The sequence below is a fragment of the Anas platyrhynchos genome, chromosome 3 (assembly GCF_047663525.1).
Source record: "Anas platyrhynchos isolate ZD024472 breed Pekin duck chromosome 3, IASCAAS_PekinDuck_T2T, whole genome shotgun sequence".
Taxonomy (NCBI): domain Eukaryota; kingdom Metazoa; phylum Chordata; class Aves; order Anseriformes; family Anatidae; genus Anas; species Anas platyrhynchos.
In genome coordinates this window covers 40,888,230-40,902,192 of record NC_092589.1, presented here as the reverse complement: position 1 = coordinate 40,902,192, position 13,963 = coordinate 40,888,230, and the positions used below count along the sequence as shown (strand labels likewise).

At 37.8% G+C, this 13,963-nt stretch overlaps 1 protein-coding gene across 2 annotated transcripts in view; it reads right to left on the bottom strand.

Moving 5' to 3' along the window:
• THADA (THADA armadillo repeat containing) overlaps positions 1 to 13,963 on the bottom strand; it is a 161,280-nt gene that overhangs the window by 126,369 nt on the left and 20,948 nt on the right. For both annotated transcript variants that reach the window (XM_027454105.3, XM_072035746.1), the window contains exons 22-24: positions 11,261 to 11,370; positions 3,577 to 3,709; positions 711 to 824 (exon numbers count right to left, since the gene is read on the bottom strand). In XM_027454105.3, the coding sequence (XP_027309906.1) occupies positions 711 to 824; positions 3,577 to 3,709; positions 11,261 to 11,370 (357 nt within the window). The remainder of the gene's footprint in view (positions 1 to 710; positions 825 to 3,576; positions 3,710 to 11,260; positions 11,371 to 13,963) is intronic.

Below are 13,963 nucleotides of genomic sequence, written 5' to 3'. Positions count from 1 at the left end.
CCAGGGTTGCTTTACCATATGGAGAATTTTCTGATATTTCTCTACTCTCTGCAGGGGAAGGTGGTAATCTGTGTAGCTTCACAGACTTTGACAAGGCTACATAAATTTCTACCAGCAAAAGATCTGGCAGAGTCATTAGAACACTGTTAATCTTTGTGTTTGGAAGTCCAAGCCACGTTTTGTTGACAATACATTTAAATATTTGATAACTGCATTTGAAAATAAAGATCTTGAATTTACAATTATTATGCATTCCAAAAATATATATTTAAGTTACAGAAGTTACTAATTGTGCTTTAAAATTACTTTTCATATAGTATTTCTGCTGCATAAAATATGGTTTATGCAACGCATTTGTTTAGTCTAAAAGTAAAAATAATGCTTGCTTGTTAATTTCCTTTTAAAGGTTGCTCATCTGCTTGTTTAGCAATACACTACAAACAGTAAACTGATCACATAAATTCAAAATGGATATGACTATATCTGTTATACTAGAAAAAACTATGAAGTTACGTCCAACCCCCTTTAATATTTTATGCATTTGCCAATTCCAGTGATTCTATAACCTCTGCTTGTCAAAAGGTTTTAAAATCCAGCCATAGACAATAAAAACAAATTATTATTAAAAGCACTCATAATCTCCTTAATTGTTCGAAATAATGCAAACAATTTTTTTGACATTTGCCTTTTGATGAGATGCTGTATTTTACCTGTGGAATGACACTTGATGACTCATTCAAAGGTGCCGCCAAAGACAGCAATTCTTTCATGGTCATTTTCAGCAGATCTGCTTTGCTCTTCTTTGGTTCTGAAGCTAACAAAGCCTACAGAAAAGTTAACAGAAAAACCCTGTTATTTCTAGCCAGTTTTGTTTACTGCTAGTTCTGTTCCAGGTTTCTGTATTCACCATAGTGCTGCCTAGCTTCTGCCCATGACTGAAAAAAAGTTGCAAAAGCAAGTTTCAGTTTTAACTCTTAGTTTTGTTGAAGGCATTCTTAGCACTCAATGTTTAAATAAGAAAACCGCTTCTGCACTATACCTCTGCCTACAGAGATTTCTCTGTATATAACAGAATATAATGTGATAATGTGATAATTTATATGTAATGTAAATAAAAAATAGTAATATTAAAATAATGTAATAGTAATGTATTAATATTAATAGTCATAAATAGTAAAATAAAGTAATGTGATAATGTAAGTTATCACACACATAATCAGATTATTTATTGCAACAAAAGTATCTGCCATATTATACATGCTTATATTTCCTACTATGGACAATTTTTTAGCCTAATAATATACGTATTTAAGATGACATGGCCTGGCTGAAGAATAAAACCTGTTTTTCAAAACAGGATAAAATAAGCAGCACATTTTTGAAAAGAGAGAAGAGATGCATCAACCTCCAAATAGCAACAGTTTAATGGGTGCCAACATATCCAGCTGAGACGAAAATACTCTAATTTAATCCTTCAGTTCAGGACTGGAGTTAAAACAGTCTCTCACTCTGTCCTAGCAGCTCTTGTCGAATTTGTCTGACTTAGCACAAATGGATAATCATAAATCACTTATTTCTAATAAAAATGATTATCCATTTGTGTTTTGGGACCCAGAGTCTGTTCAGCATCAGTTCAAACAAGTTATTTAATAGTACATTACATTGCTTAAAAACAACCGAACGGAAAAACTTCAAGCCAAATGAAGTATAGAGGTTAGGCAGATACCCAGATGGAGTCAATGTCATTTTATCAGTGTCTTTAAGAACGGGAGAAACAGAGAGGGAAGAAAAAAACAGTATTTATGAAGTATAAAGCAGACAAAGATTCCATAACCTAAGAACACCGAAGCTGTAAGTAGCATTTTCCCACCATTTCCTCACCCTTTGATTGGAGCTGTACCTCTGTACAGCTAGGTAGTCATATTTCTATTTTAAATAGGTCATTTAATATGTTCATAACCTTAAAATTACATATTATCATTAAAACAGATGTGTTCTACTAAAACAAGAATAAATGTCACAGGAAGCAGATGGCAAACAGACCACAATGAGTCTTGATTTTATGCATTAATAAAATAACCTTATTACAGTACTGTTAGCATATGCATTACAATTTATATTTTTATTATCTAAATGCAACATGCTATTTAAGGCTTAATTTGTTTTACTGAGTACTACAGACACATTCAGAACTACTGGCAAAGAGCTCCACCAACTTTCCTTACAATAAAATTATAGTTCAGAAATAAACGACTTCAGACTAACCCCAATGTTCACTTCAAACCTTCTCATTAATTGCCTAGATTAACTTCATACTCTTCCAGAGCTGTCAGAACCAAGGCATGTGACCTATTTATCCTAACAGCTATGGCACAATGGAAGCTTTGCCATATGGACTCAGCAATGTAGGCCAACTGCAGACTACACAAATGTTTTCTGCAGTGGGATACTGTTGGGTCCACCTAGTTCTTACATTGAACAGCGTTAGGTTTTACATGAAAAATTGATTCAAAGACATTTGTTCTTTCACATTCTAAGGATTAAAGCTGGCTACTGCCCACTGGATTCAAACTTTGTGGTGTGAATGGGGAAACCAGCAGACATGAAGTCACCAAATCTATTTTGCAGAAACTTTGCAGATATAAAAGGGAAAATCTTTAACCACTGAAGTTTAAAAGGAAAAACCATCCCTAAAACCAATGCTCTGTTTGTGATCTCTGCTATGTAGTGCGCACACATCTAGCAAAGCCAGGAGTAGGCTGTGACTGACAGAAGAGAGGTCAGACAGAAGCAGGCTGCCTCAACTTTCTCAGGGCAAACGCGAAGTGGAAAACAAGCAAGACAGATTACTCTGGCAGTGAGAGCTTGCTCCCAGCAGTCCCTCACATTCTTGGAACATGCCTGAGAATATGCTTCAGCGAGTGGAGAAAGTTACAAATCACGTAGTTATCTTGGATTTCTGTCTTAGAAAACTGGCTGAAAACTAAGATCGTGAAGGTTAATTTAGAGGAGAACAATCGTGTCTACTTTAATGAAACAAAGGAATGGGAAGAGGTAAGTGTTGAGATTTCCATGTCACATCAACCAGTAGTGACTGACATCACTTGATCCTGCTTCACAACAGTTGAGAGGACTTCCCTAGTTTTTTGTAGTATTTTCTAGGCCACCATTTTACAATTCAATAGTTTTCTCTTCGTATTTTAGCACCCGACCACTTCACATGCACAGAGCTACACGGTAACAAAGCTTTACTTAATCTTTGAATTAATTTATTAATTTGCAGGGATTATTACAGTAGTCACACTGAGCCTGCAGCTCTGTCTTTAGAAATGCTTCTGAATCAACAACAAGCTGAAAATCTGTGCAGTCTTACGAGTCCATAGGATTGTTAAACAGCATCAAACATGGCTTAATTACATTTGGCTTCCTGATTGCACAAAGACTACCAAAATCTGCAGATAAAACAAAGTAATTGCCCCAAAGGGGGGCGAAGTACAAAATATATATACATACTAACCAGAGAGGGCATTAAAAAAAAAAATGTATCAAATCAGGCACAATAATATCATTTGGTACCTGAATGTAGAATGGAATTCCCGCACTACGTCTGGTTGCACATAACGTCGATGAAGGATCACAGGATTTGATTTCTTCCAACACACAGCTTAGCCACTGCTCTGGCATCTTGCGCAGACTCCTACTGTTGCATCTACATGAAACAAACAAGAAACGTGAAACAAATAAATAAGAAACTAGGACAGAGTCAATGCTGTTAATGACCTTAAGAAACAGTTCCCTCTAAATGTAAACATCTCCAAGCACACATGCAGAATTCTTAAGAAATATGATAAACTTCAAAAGAAATTTTACTTTTTTTTCCCAATGTTAATACAAATTATGTTAAGCCTTCTTGTTAAGTGACACTGGGAAAAGGTATTTCACTAGACAAACAGCAGGACTCTGTCATTCAGCAGTGCAACACATCTCTTCAACCAAAACCTATTATCCTACTTCGGAGAAGAAAACAAAGACATACACATCAGTTACTGTGTAGGAAAAGACACTTCAAAAAGTCCTGTCCTTTTTGTCACATGGTAGCTGATGTATGACCCTTACATTAACTAGTACATACAACTGTTATTAATAACCATACACAACAAAATCAAAGCCTTGCAGAGTAAGAATGGCTTGTGGAAATACCCCTGCAAACCTCAGAGCAGTGAACGGAATAAAAAACAAGACATAATATTCTGTTTACAATATTGAGTCAGTCAAACTTTTCTTAAAGCACCTAAATTGCTCTCCTGTCATGAAATACTTCTCTGCAGTTACAGAACTGGACGCTACCTGAAAACAAAGGACTTTCAAGGACAAGGAAAACTCTCAAGTCTACTTCAATTCCTCACTCTGCCCAGTTCAATGAAATGCAGCATATTCAGTGTGAAAGAGCAGCTCATTAATCTTCCATCAATGTTCCAAAAGGATCATTCATAGGTACAAAAATTTCTATTAACAGGACACATCACTCAGAACAGCTAAAAAAAATTAATCACTGTGGGCAATATAACTGCAATTAACTGCATAGGGCTTGCCAAAAAATGTAAGCTATAATTAAATTCATTATCAAGCAGTGAGACCTCACAGTATGGCCACAGTCTAGTCTTCTGCCTATGTGTTGGTAATAGAGAATGAAAAGCTTAAATACAGCAGGTAAGGATGTGAATACCAAAACTGAACATGAGGTCTAGATCTTCTACCTCCTTCCTTACCCTCCTCTTATTACACTTCTTTGCTTCCCACAAAGCAAGAATTTAGGACAGCTAAAACCCTGATATGGGACCATAAATGAAGCTTTCATCCGTAGTGTGAACCTCCTTTGCTTCCTTTACAAAAAAAAAAAGGGAAAAATTAATAATGCTCAAAATGGAGGTCACAGAAGCACCAGATAGATCAGCAGAAGCCACAGCAGATTTTTTGCTCTCCAGTAATTTCCTTAGGATTTCCATCATAGGTTTTTCACCCAGCTGACAGGCCTCCCCATTTTCTAGGGGTAGCACCTCTCTATTAAAACTGTTGCCAGGATGTGAACCATCAGTACAAAAAGCAAGAGAAACCTGGCTTTGCAATAGGTATGCCACATAGTACAAGAGCATAAAAGGCCACTTCCTTCCCCAAGCCTGTGACAGAAGCAATTAAATTAACACCTTCCTCTGAAAACTAAGGGTCAGTTTTTGTTCCTTTTCCTTCCTCTGTTATTTTCCTCGTTATTTTAACCTTGTATTCCTTTGCTAGCTTTGGATTCAAAAGCAGGATTCAACTCTAGGGCTGAGAACAAACCAATCTTCTAGGGAGCTTCTCCATGGGTCTCTCCAGCTAGGCTGTGCTTTACAGCTCTTCACCCAAGCCAACACACCCCACAAAACCTGCTGCTTCTGCTTACGCCTGCGGCTGGTCCTGCCTCCCGAGCTGGGCAGAAGTTGAATGTCTTTGTTCAGTCATGCCAAGATCAGTGCTAATCTCTGCAGCATGTTATCGCAGCATTAAAACAAACATTCCAGGACGCGTGTTCACATCTGCTGTGGCGCAGAAGAGCACAAAATAAAGCACAAAGGAAATATTTAAAAGTTGCTACACAGCATACTGAATATTTTATACTTCAGTAAACCGAGGGGTTTTTCCCCCTTCGGTAGTAGCATAAAGAAGAAAAATATACTGAAATCCACTAAACTCTGGACTCCCTTAGATCTGTATTGCTTTGATCTTGCCACAAGTAATTCTACCTTGTTCAGTAACCCACCAAAGCCCAATTCCATAAAGTATTTTTTTTTTTATTTTAATGTGGAAGTATTATTACTTTAAAGTTAAAAAATAAAAAATAAAAATTGGAGACTATTGACTTTGCAATGGAGGAGACTACTCCCTTCAACTTGGCAGCTACGTCTCCTTATGGTCTGGCAAGAAGAGTATCGCCTGAAGAAGCAGGTGGCCCTACATTTTAAGGATAATGAAGCTTTACAATGTAAAAATTGTGATCAAAAGCTGAAGTGTCGTTTTCCAGAACAAAATAGTGACTTTTTATTTCTAGATCAAGTAAGTGATGTTGGTAATTAAATTATTACACAGTAACTTGATATATAAGTTACTTAAGATGCAGCAAGGGAAGTATTTCCACAAATTTCTGTCTGTCTGTCTTCCGGTTATAAAAATTTCATACATGCCCAAAACAGTTTCTGTGGTCAGTTTCAATGACTCCAAAAAGCCTGGCAATTCAAAGTTAAAGCTAAACCCCTCTCCCTAGCTCCTATGGCTGTACTTTCTCTTATCCAAAATTAATGGTGTGTTAAGAACAAAGGGTCAAGCTTGGATCTGGCTTTCCTGGATGTTGGTGGTTTGTGGCATAAACTTCACATAAGCAGAAGCATTTTCTACACGGGTACATCCAGAATTCACTGTTTCCAATCACTGTAATCTATGCCTCTCTGGGGAAAAGGGAGGGGGGTTCTTTCATCATTTTTCTCTCTTAGCAGAGCTGTATTATTATTTTTCCATATATGTGAGGTGATTTCTATTCTTCATAGACCTAGTCTCCATACTGCCCTTCTCAGACAAACAAGGAGGCAAGAATCTAGAGCATCAGGAACAGGAGTGTTCAAGGTGTAAACCAGCCTAGAGAAAGTCTGCTTTTAGGAACAGCTCCTCTCAAGCTATGGAGTCCTTCCATTTGCATCCTCCCTTTCATAGCACCTGCTCTAAAGGAAGCAAAAGTTTCTAAGTGATACAGCTGCACTCACAAAGCTGCTGTTTCAGGGCTTCTCTAGCACTAATGCTGAGCAGAGAGAACCTTGCATAACCTCCAAAATCTCAGAAAGACAGTATCATTAGCCCAGGCTCGCTCTTTCACCAAGCACAGAGGAAAAGAAATAGTGAAATATATGAACAGAGAGTTAAAAATTAATATGCCTTTGAACTGAGCAGTGCCTTACTATTATATATTGCATTTCATGATATACTGGACGTTCACTGAGTTCAATTTAAGCTCTGTTTCTTTACAAATGATCAAAATCCATTACTCCTGAATAAGCATATCGTGCTGCATGGTGTAATTCTTCCCATACCTTCCCTCTGGTAACTTCAGTGAAGCAAAGCAGCACAGGCAGTTATGCAACACCATACTTTTGAGATTTCCATGAATTCTTTGTTCTACTTGATCTCGCAGAAAAGCTCCCCCCAATAAAATAAAGTCGAAACAGACAAAACAACATTTACAACAAAGAAGTGCTGAGGGTATTCACGTGGGTTCTTACAGACCCAAACAGATGCCAGATGTCTTCCAGGATAGTTTGCCTACCTACCAGGTTACTGGGCCAAATGAGCACCTGTTATTTCTCAGGGCCTATGACAGGCTGTCTGAAAGAAGACTGCTCGGATCCTTGATATGAATGCTGCTGATCTTGTAATTGTACAGCCTTCAGAAGGTGGACAGACAATATTAAGCAGGCTAAACAGAAGGAGCATCACACCAGTAGAAGGAATGTGAACAGAGAAAGTGAAGAATGGGAACTGACATATTTTGAACAGCCTCAGCAATTTATATCCAAATGAATGTCAGCACAGAGGTCGGATTTCATCAGGTTCCTAAGAAATCTCTGTGCAGGAATGATTTTTCTTTGACCACTAACTCAGACAAGCCTGAATATCACTGCTCTGTCTAGAGACTCTACTCTTGGTTGTTCTAACAACTGATATTTAGGGACTATAGAGTTAAAGATGGCAAATATTCCAAAAAATAGTTTTAAGCAAATGTTTGGCTATTGAAATGAAGCACCACGTTTATCTCCAGTTGTTCCTAGAAGCATGGGAAGGGGGTCTACCAATCCTCATGCTAGATTTTTTCGCTGGGTCTTAACTAAAGAAAAATTAAAAAAGTGTCAACGATGCTTCTGCAGGTCTTCAGTTCAACTCTGTTCAACTCTGTTCAGCAGGACATCATATTTAAGCTGTGTACAACTAGCAGCTGCCTCCGACAAAGGTTTCCTCCTCCAGTATTTGTGGATGCAACAGTAAATTAGTAGAGATTCCAGTACCTAAGCTTCAAGACTGTCAGCTACGTAGAGATGTAGGCCAGCTCATATTTATCTGCAGAACAGAGCCTCCCAGCTCCAACAGGATAAATGGAAAGACTCCAGGACATTCAACAGACCTACAGCACAACTGCATTCGCTGCACGACTCAGCTCACCCACTTCAGAGAAGAGGCTTTGACCCAAATCCCTTGTGTCCCAGGAGTACCAAGCCAAAGAATTACTGGCTATTCTGAAATTAGCCTTTTCTTCTTCTTTATTTTAAACACAAATACTTAAGACCGCTATTTCCTGGCAAATACCTTATTTTATTAAAAGAAATACATTTCTACAGAGCTACTCTCTCATTCTTACAAAATTGATTTTTCCAAAGTAATATTTACTTGCTCCACTTGAAATATCATAACTTTTTAAATACTAAGCAGTACGCATTATCAAAAGACTGTTTTGGAAAACTGATAATTCCGAAGAGGAAAATTACTTAAATCATAACCTTTCACTGATGATACATGCACACTGCTTAATGTTTCAGTAACTCACAAAGAAGCAGAGTTATCTTGAGCTTGGCACTTCATTTTACAGCATCATATAAAGCTGCCCTTAAGTCGACTGTGCTTCATTAAATACAATAGCACAAAAGGGGAGAGGGAGCTAACATCATCTCTAGCTTGTCACTGTAAACCTACAATTTGTCAGTGAGAAAATATCAGGAACGTGACTGAAGTTCAGTTGCCTCAGCTTTTACAGAAATTAAAAAAAAATAAAATCAAAGAAAAGCAACTTTCTGCCATGTGCAGGGTCTGCTATAGGCTCAGAGCACATTTCATAATGTTTTCCAGCATTTCCTTTTTAGTTTGCCTTTCCTACAGAGTCTGTTCTAGGTCCTGCACGTTGACTGTGATTAGACTAGTGGGACTGTACCTGTTTGGCTCACTGCCTTCTTCCTCTCAAAACTGCTCTGGTAGTAAAGGGGGAGAGGGAAGAGTTATTTATTTTTTTTTCCCCAGTATTACTCTAATGGCCAGCCTCTTCAATCTGATAGGAGGAATAAATCCATTGAAACAGAAGTAGACTTTAAAACTTAATCATGTAATTTTCACATCAATACATGCTTGTATTCACACGCAACATACCTCGGGATAACATCCTTCAATATTCAGCAACTATTTCGATGCATTCCATACTGTTAAGAGCTTACTTTATTTGGAATGCTGTATTCATTAAATAAGCATTCAAGGAAATGCTACCTGACATGAAAATACCAACTCATGGCACAACAGATTTCAATTTGTCACTATGTATGTACAGAGAAGGCCAGTGTCTTAACTTGATAATGTTTTGTTACCTGAACTTCTCTCTGCCTTGGGGAAAAAAGCAAGTTTCACACATGAAACCAAGTTTAGCTAACAATACTGAACGTCTTCAATTATATTATGTCATAAGTCTGCATGAGAAACCCTGAAAAGAAGGAATGTTTTTTGCTGCTGGAATGAGCATTGTTTTTTTTCCCCACTCCTGAATCAACATCAGATTCAGACTGAACAAAACAGTGTGTAACGTTCCGTTTCATCTAGAACCAGCAGTCAGAAATACACGCCAGACAGCAAACAATGCTTTGTAATCAACCTGGAAAATTGTAAGTATAAAACGTCTGTTCCATATTCCATTCAAATTAGGTTCACTAATTGATGTGAAAATCCAATCATTTCTCTAGAAAGGTGCCTAGATAAATGGAAGTATCTCAACTGTTGGCCATGTTTCCAGTAACTACCTTAGCATGTCTTGCCTCGCTCCCTGCAGGAGCTGCTCTCTCAATACTCACAGTACAGAACAGAGGAAATCTCTAGACCAGCAGCAAAGTTAACTGGGGGTCAGCCACAAAGTGCCACTGGGCAATCACCTGGTGCATTACCTTGAAGCTTCCTCAAATATGTCTTCACAGTATAGAAAAAAAACACATCTACACAAACATAAACTATATTGATATAAGAAGCTAAGCAAAAACATGTGTTGTATCTCAGTAATTTTTTTATTTTTAATTAAATAAGCAAATATTAACCAAGATTGTGTGGGCTCTCAACAAACTAACTACACAGACCAATTTAAAATGAGAGATTGCTCCTCAGAGATCGCTAGCACATAAAAGGAAATGACATACCTTCTACAGATAACGTCACCCAGAACCATGGGTTATCTCATTGGTATAACAAAATGAAGGCCATAATGTGTAAAACACTTGTTCCTGTAGCAGTGCTACTAGCTAAGCAGTTACCCCACTGGCATGCTCCTGCTAGAGCCCATACTCTAATTTCTCTTTGGGAAACTGTCTCAGGCGCACAGTGAAGCTGGGCAGGCTGCTGTTCTGTTGGTGTTAAAACCACCAAAACTGTTTCCATCACCAGATTTTGACAAAATTTGACTGATCTTTCCAAAAACTACATTAAAAAATAACCAAACCCACGAAGTCATTAGAGAATTTGATTTGTCTTATTAAATATATATATAGATATAAATAAAATATGCTGCAAAGTAACATTACCAATACTTGTATTTATTCTGGAAAATAGGTAACTAAGCACGTAGTGGAAATTCACATGCACCCTTGCCTAGATCTCAGGAAAGTGCTGCTTATTTTGTTCTTCTAGGAACGCATAAAATTACAAGGGGAAGGAAAAAAATTGAAAGATTGCATATCGCATCTTGTGATGCACTGCCAGGTAGTCTTCCAAATGTCAATATACACAACTCATCCAATGACAAGTAATAAAAGTTTCCAGGAAAACTTCCTGGCTGAAAACAAAAGGTCTGGCATTCATTTTCAGGAAGAGCAGAAGAAGGAGGAGCCTTGGGGGAGAATTCTACACTCCTACTTTCCCCAAGAGCTTTTGAGAGTTGTTCTGTAAATTCACACTCCAGAAAAGGAGAAAAATGCTACAGGCATAAAATGTCTGTGTGTTCTTTCAATGCCTAAGCACCATCTCTGGCCATAAGTAACACTATCCAAAGACACAGACATCATGCAAATAATGTCACAGTTGTGCCTACACCAAACTCAAACAAAATCCACATGAAATCAAGGACCTGTTTGCACAGCCAATTTCAAGACTGATGACGCCATTTGGTAAATTATATCAAAAGCATAATGATAAGTTAATACATAATAAATTGCCCATCTTTTACCTGGAAAGCATTTCTGTAAGTTGCACAAATCCAGCGTATGCCAATTCAAATGCACCCCTGTGCCTTGACTGCAGTAGGTGGTGTTTAAAGTAGTCCCCAATATTTTTAACCTTTAAAAAAAAAAAAAAAGTTACTTAGAATTGGAAATAGACAAATTATTTACACATTCAAGATACTTCTACAACTAAGACCAGAAATTCTTCCTGACTGAAAAGGCCAATGGCAAAAGCAAAAAGCAATCAGAAGACCTCTTGTAAAAAACACTTAGAAGATTACAAAGATTACATTCAGTTCTTCAGGTTAAAGGCAAGCGTCATGTCCTTTGAAAACTAAAAAAATAAAGGGATATAAAATTAGCTGTGTCCATAAGGAGCACATTCAGATTTTAAAAAAAGAATGGGACAACCCTGATTTTCAGAGGAAGCGTTCTGAATCCTTATTTGCCTTCACTCTTAACCTAAAATCCCAAAGAAAATCAGCACTACATTCTAACAGCAGAAGCTACTCCATCAAAACACCAAGTTCTTAAAGCTGGTTGGAAGCTTACAATGCCACATAAACTCATTCTACAAAAAAGATTCTAATTTGCATAAACTTCCAAGTTCTAAATCAAACTTACAATTTCATTTGTTTAAAATACGAAACACATTTCATTACTTTATGCAATATTTTCTTCAGGAGCATTTCCTGTAAGTTCTTCAGCAAGCAGTTCTTCAAAAGTTTTATATAAAAACCAAGTATAAAACCATTTCAAGCTTCTTATTAAATTCTTCTTACTCTCTTAGTTATACTTTAATAGCCTGACAAGTAATTAAGGCACCAGAGGAGTTAATGTCATACCTAGCTGTATATGGTTTTCGACCCTACTGTTAGTTCATATTATCCAAACAATGAGAGTGCAATAGTTTGAAAAAAATGGAAGAAAGGAAAATATACTACTTCCTGCAGCTAAAGCTGACCTAATATAAACCAAACAGTAATTGGAAATATTTGAGCTTGAACAGTTATTTATCTGAGCGGACTTTAAGCTATTTAATGTATCTGTGGGGTTTCAGCTTTCTAGCCCAAAAGCAGGAGTGCCTTTTTTCAGAAGCAACTGACCCACAGACAGACCAACTCTCCAGCTGTATAAACAAAACCTAACCAAGAAAGCCATACAGATGCAAATCAAATCACTGCCCTGCTCCACCACCACCCTTTCTTTTTTTAGAAGAGTATGGGATTTTTTTGTCACATAACTTTCAACTTTGCTATTTACATTTCTGAGTTTTTTGCAACAGCTACAGTGACTAGAAGCTTACATCAAATTGAACTCTGAGGTATTCACTTTCATTCATATGCTAGAGGTTGAAGAAAAAACTGCCCTAACTCCATTTTCACAAATGACATAGGAACTTGCCTCAGGATCAGTGCTAAGTACGTGTTCTTATCTAACAGCATCCCTAAGTGTGGCATTTCTACTCCTCTAGGACCAAACACATAGCTGGATAGCTGGAAGCTGTAGTAGCTTCCCTGCATCATAAAACCCGTTCTCCAAATGCCAGGATGGAGAACATACCAAGGAATTCATGTTCTCCTCATCAGCGTGAAGATACAGCAACTGTACAAAAGAGTGACTGTAGCAATGAACACTCCAGTTTAATATAAAATACACAGGTATGGAGTGGGGAGCAAATATCTTAAATATATTTGATCACCTTGACCAAATAGTGGGAGTATGACAGGCTGGTCTTAGTAACATAAGAACTGAAATTTACAGGGCCACACTTGCTGTTGAAACCAGAAGTCTCTGTATTCAAGACACGTATTTGGTACAACAGATTCTCAAAGTGCTTTGGGAAATGGTTGGTACATTCATGCCTCTCTATCTTAATAGATATCACTAACTGATACTACATTCTAGGGAATATTTTTCCAAAATCTTAGAAGAGGATGACTTTAAACCCACAATGGAGTGTGAAGAAACCTCACAGAAACAACCTGTAGCTGATGAACTACTGCCAACAACACTCAACTCTGCTTGAGACATTACATTAACAACTGGAGAGAAGCTGGCTTTTGGTGTGGGTTTTTTGTTTTTGGTTCGTTGTTGGCTCGGTGATTTTTTGTTGTTGTTGCTTTAAACAAAAACAAACAAACAAACTTGTTCCTTGTAGAACAAACTCTGAAGCAACAATGGGAGCCACACGTGCACTGGCTGCGCACATACATAACAAGTGCAGAGCTCTGCCAATTCTGAAAGTCTTCTGCATGTGTCAGGGCTCCAGCACAATGCTCACATCAGCCACCTCTGATGGTCAGGGCTAACACAAGCAGAACCCCTGGCACTGGGACAGTACCAAGCCTTTACTTCTGTCATCTGCTTCCTTTCACTTTGGTACACAGTACTGGAAAGCTTATCTCCCAAAATTAACTTCAAACTTTCCTTGGAAATAAATAGGAGTTTGAGGAAGAGCTCCAAGTTCCTCCAGGCTTTGAGCACTGTCTCATGATGTGCACATCACGTGTTGTCATGGGACAACATCAGACTCTTTGTTGGGTATCACTCGGTTAATTACTTGGTTGCTACTTGGACTTGTTGTCTACGGAAGACTGTTTGTATTAATTATCCTGACAGGCCAAGCCTTAAGTTTGACATTACCCATTTCTGGGCGAGATGGAGAATAAAAGACAGAGCACGTATTTGAATGGAGAGATTCCTCC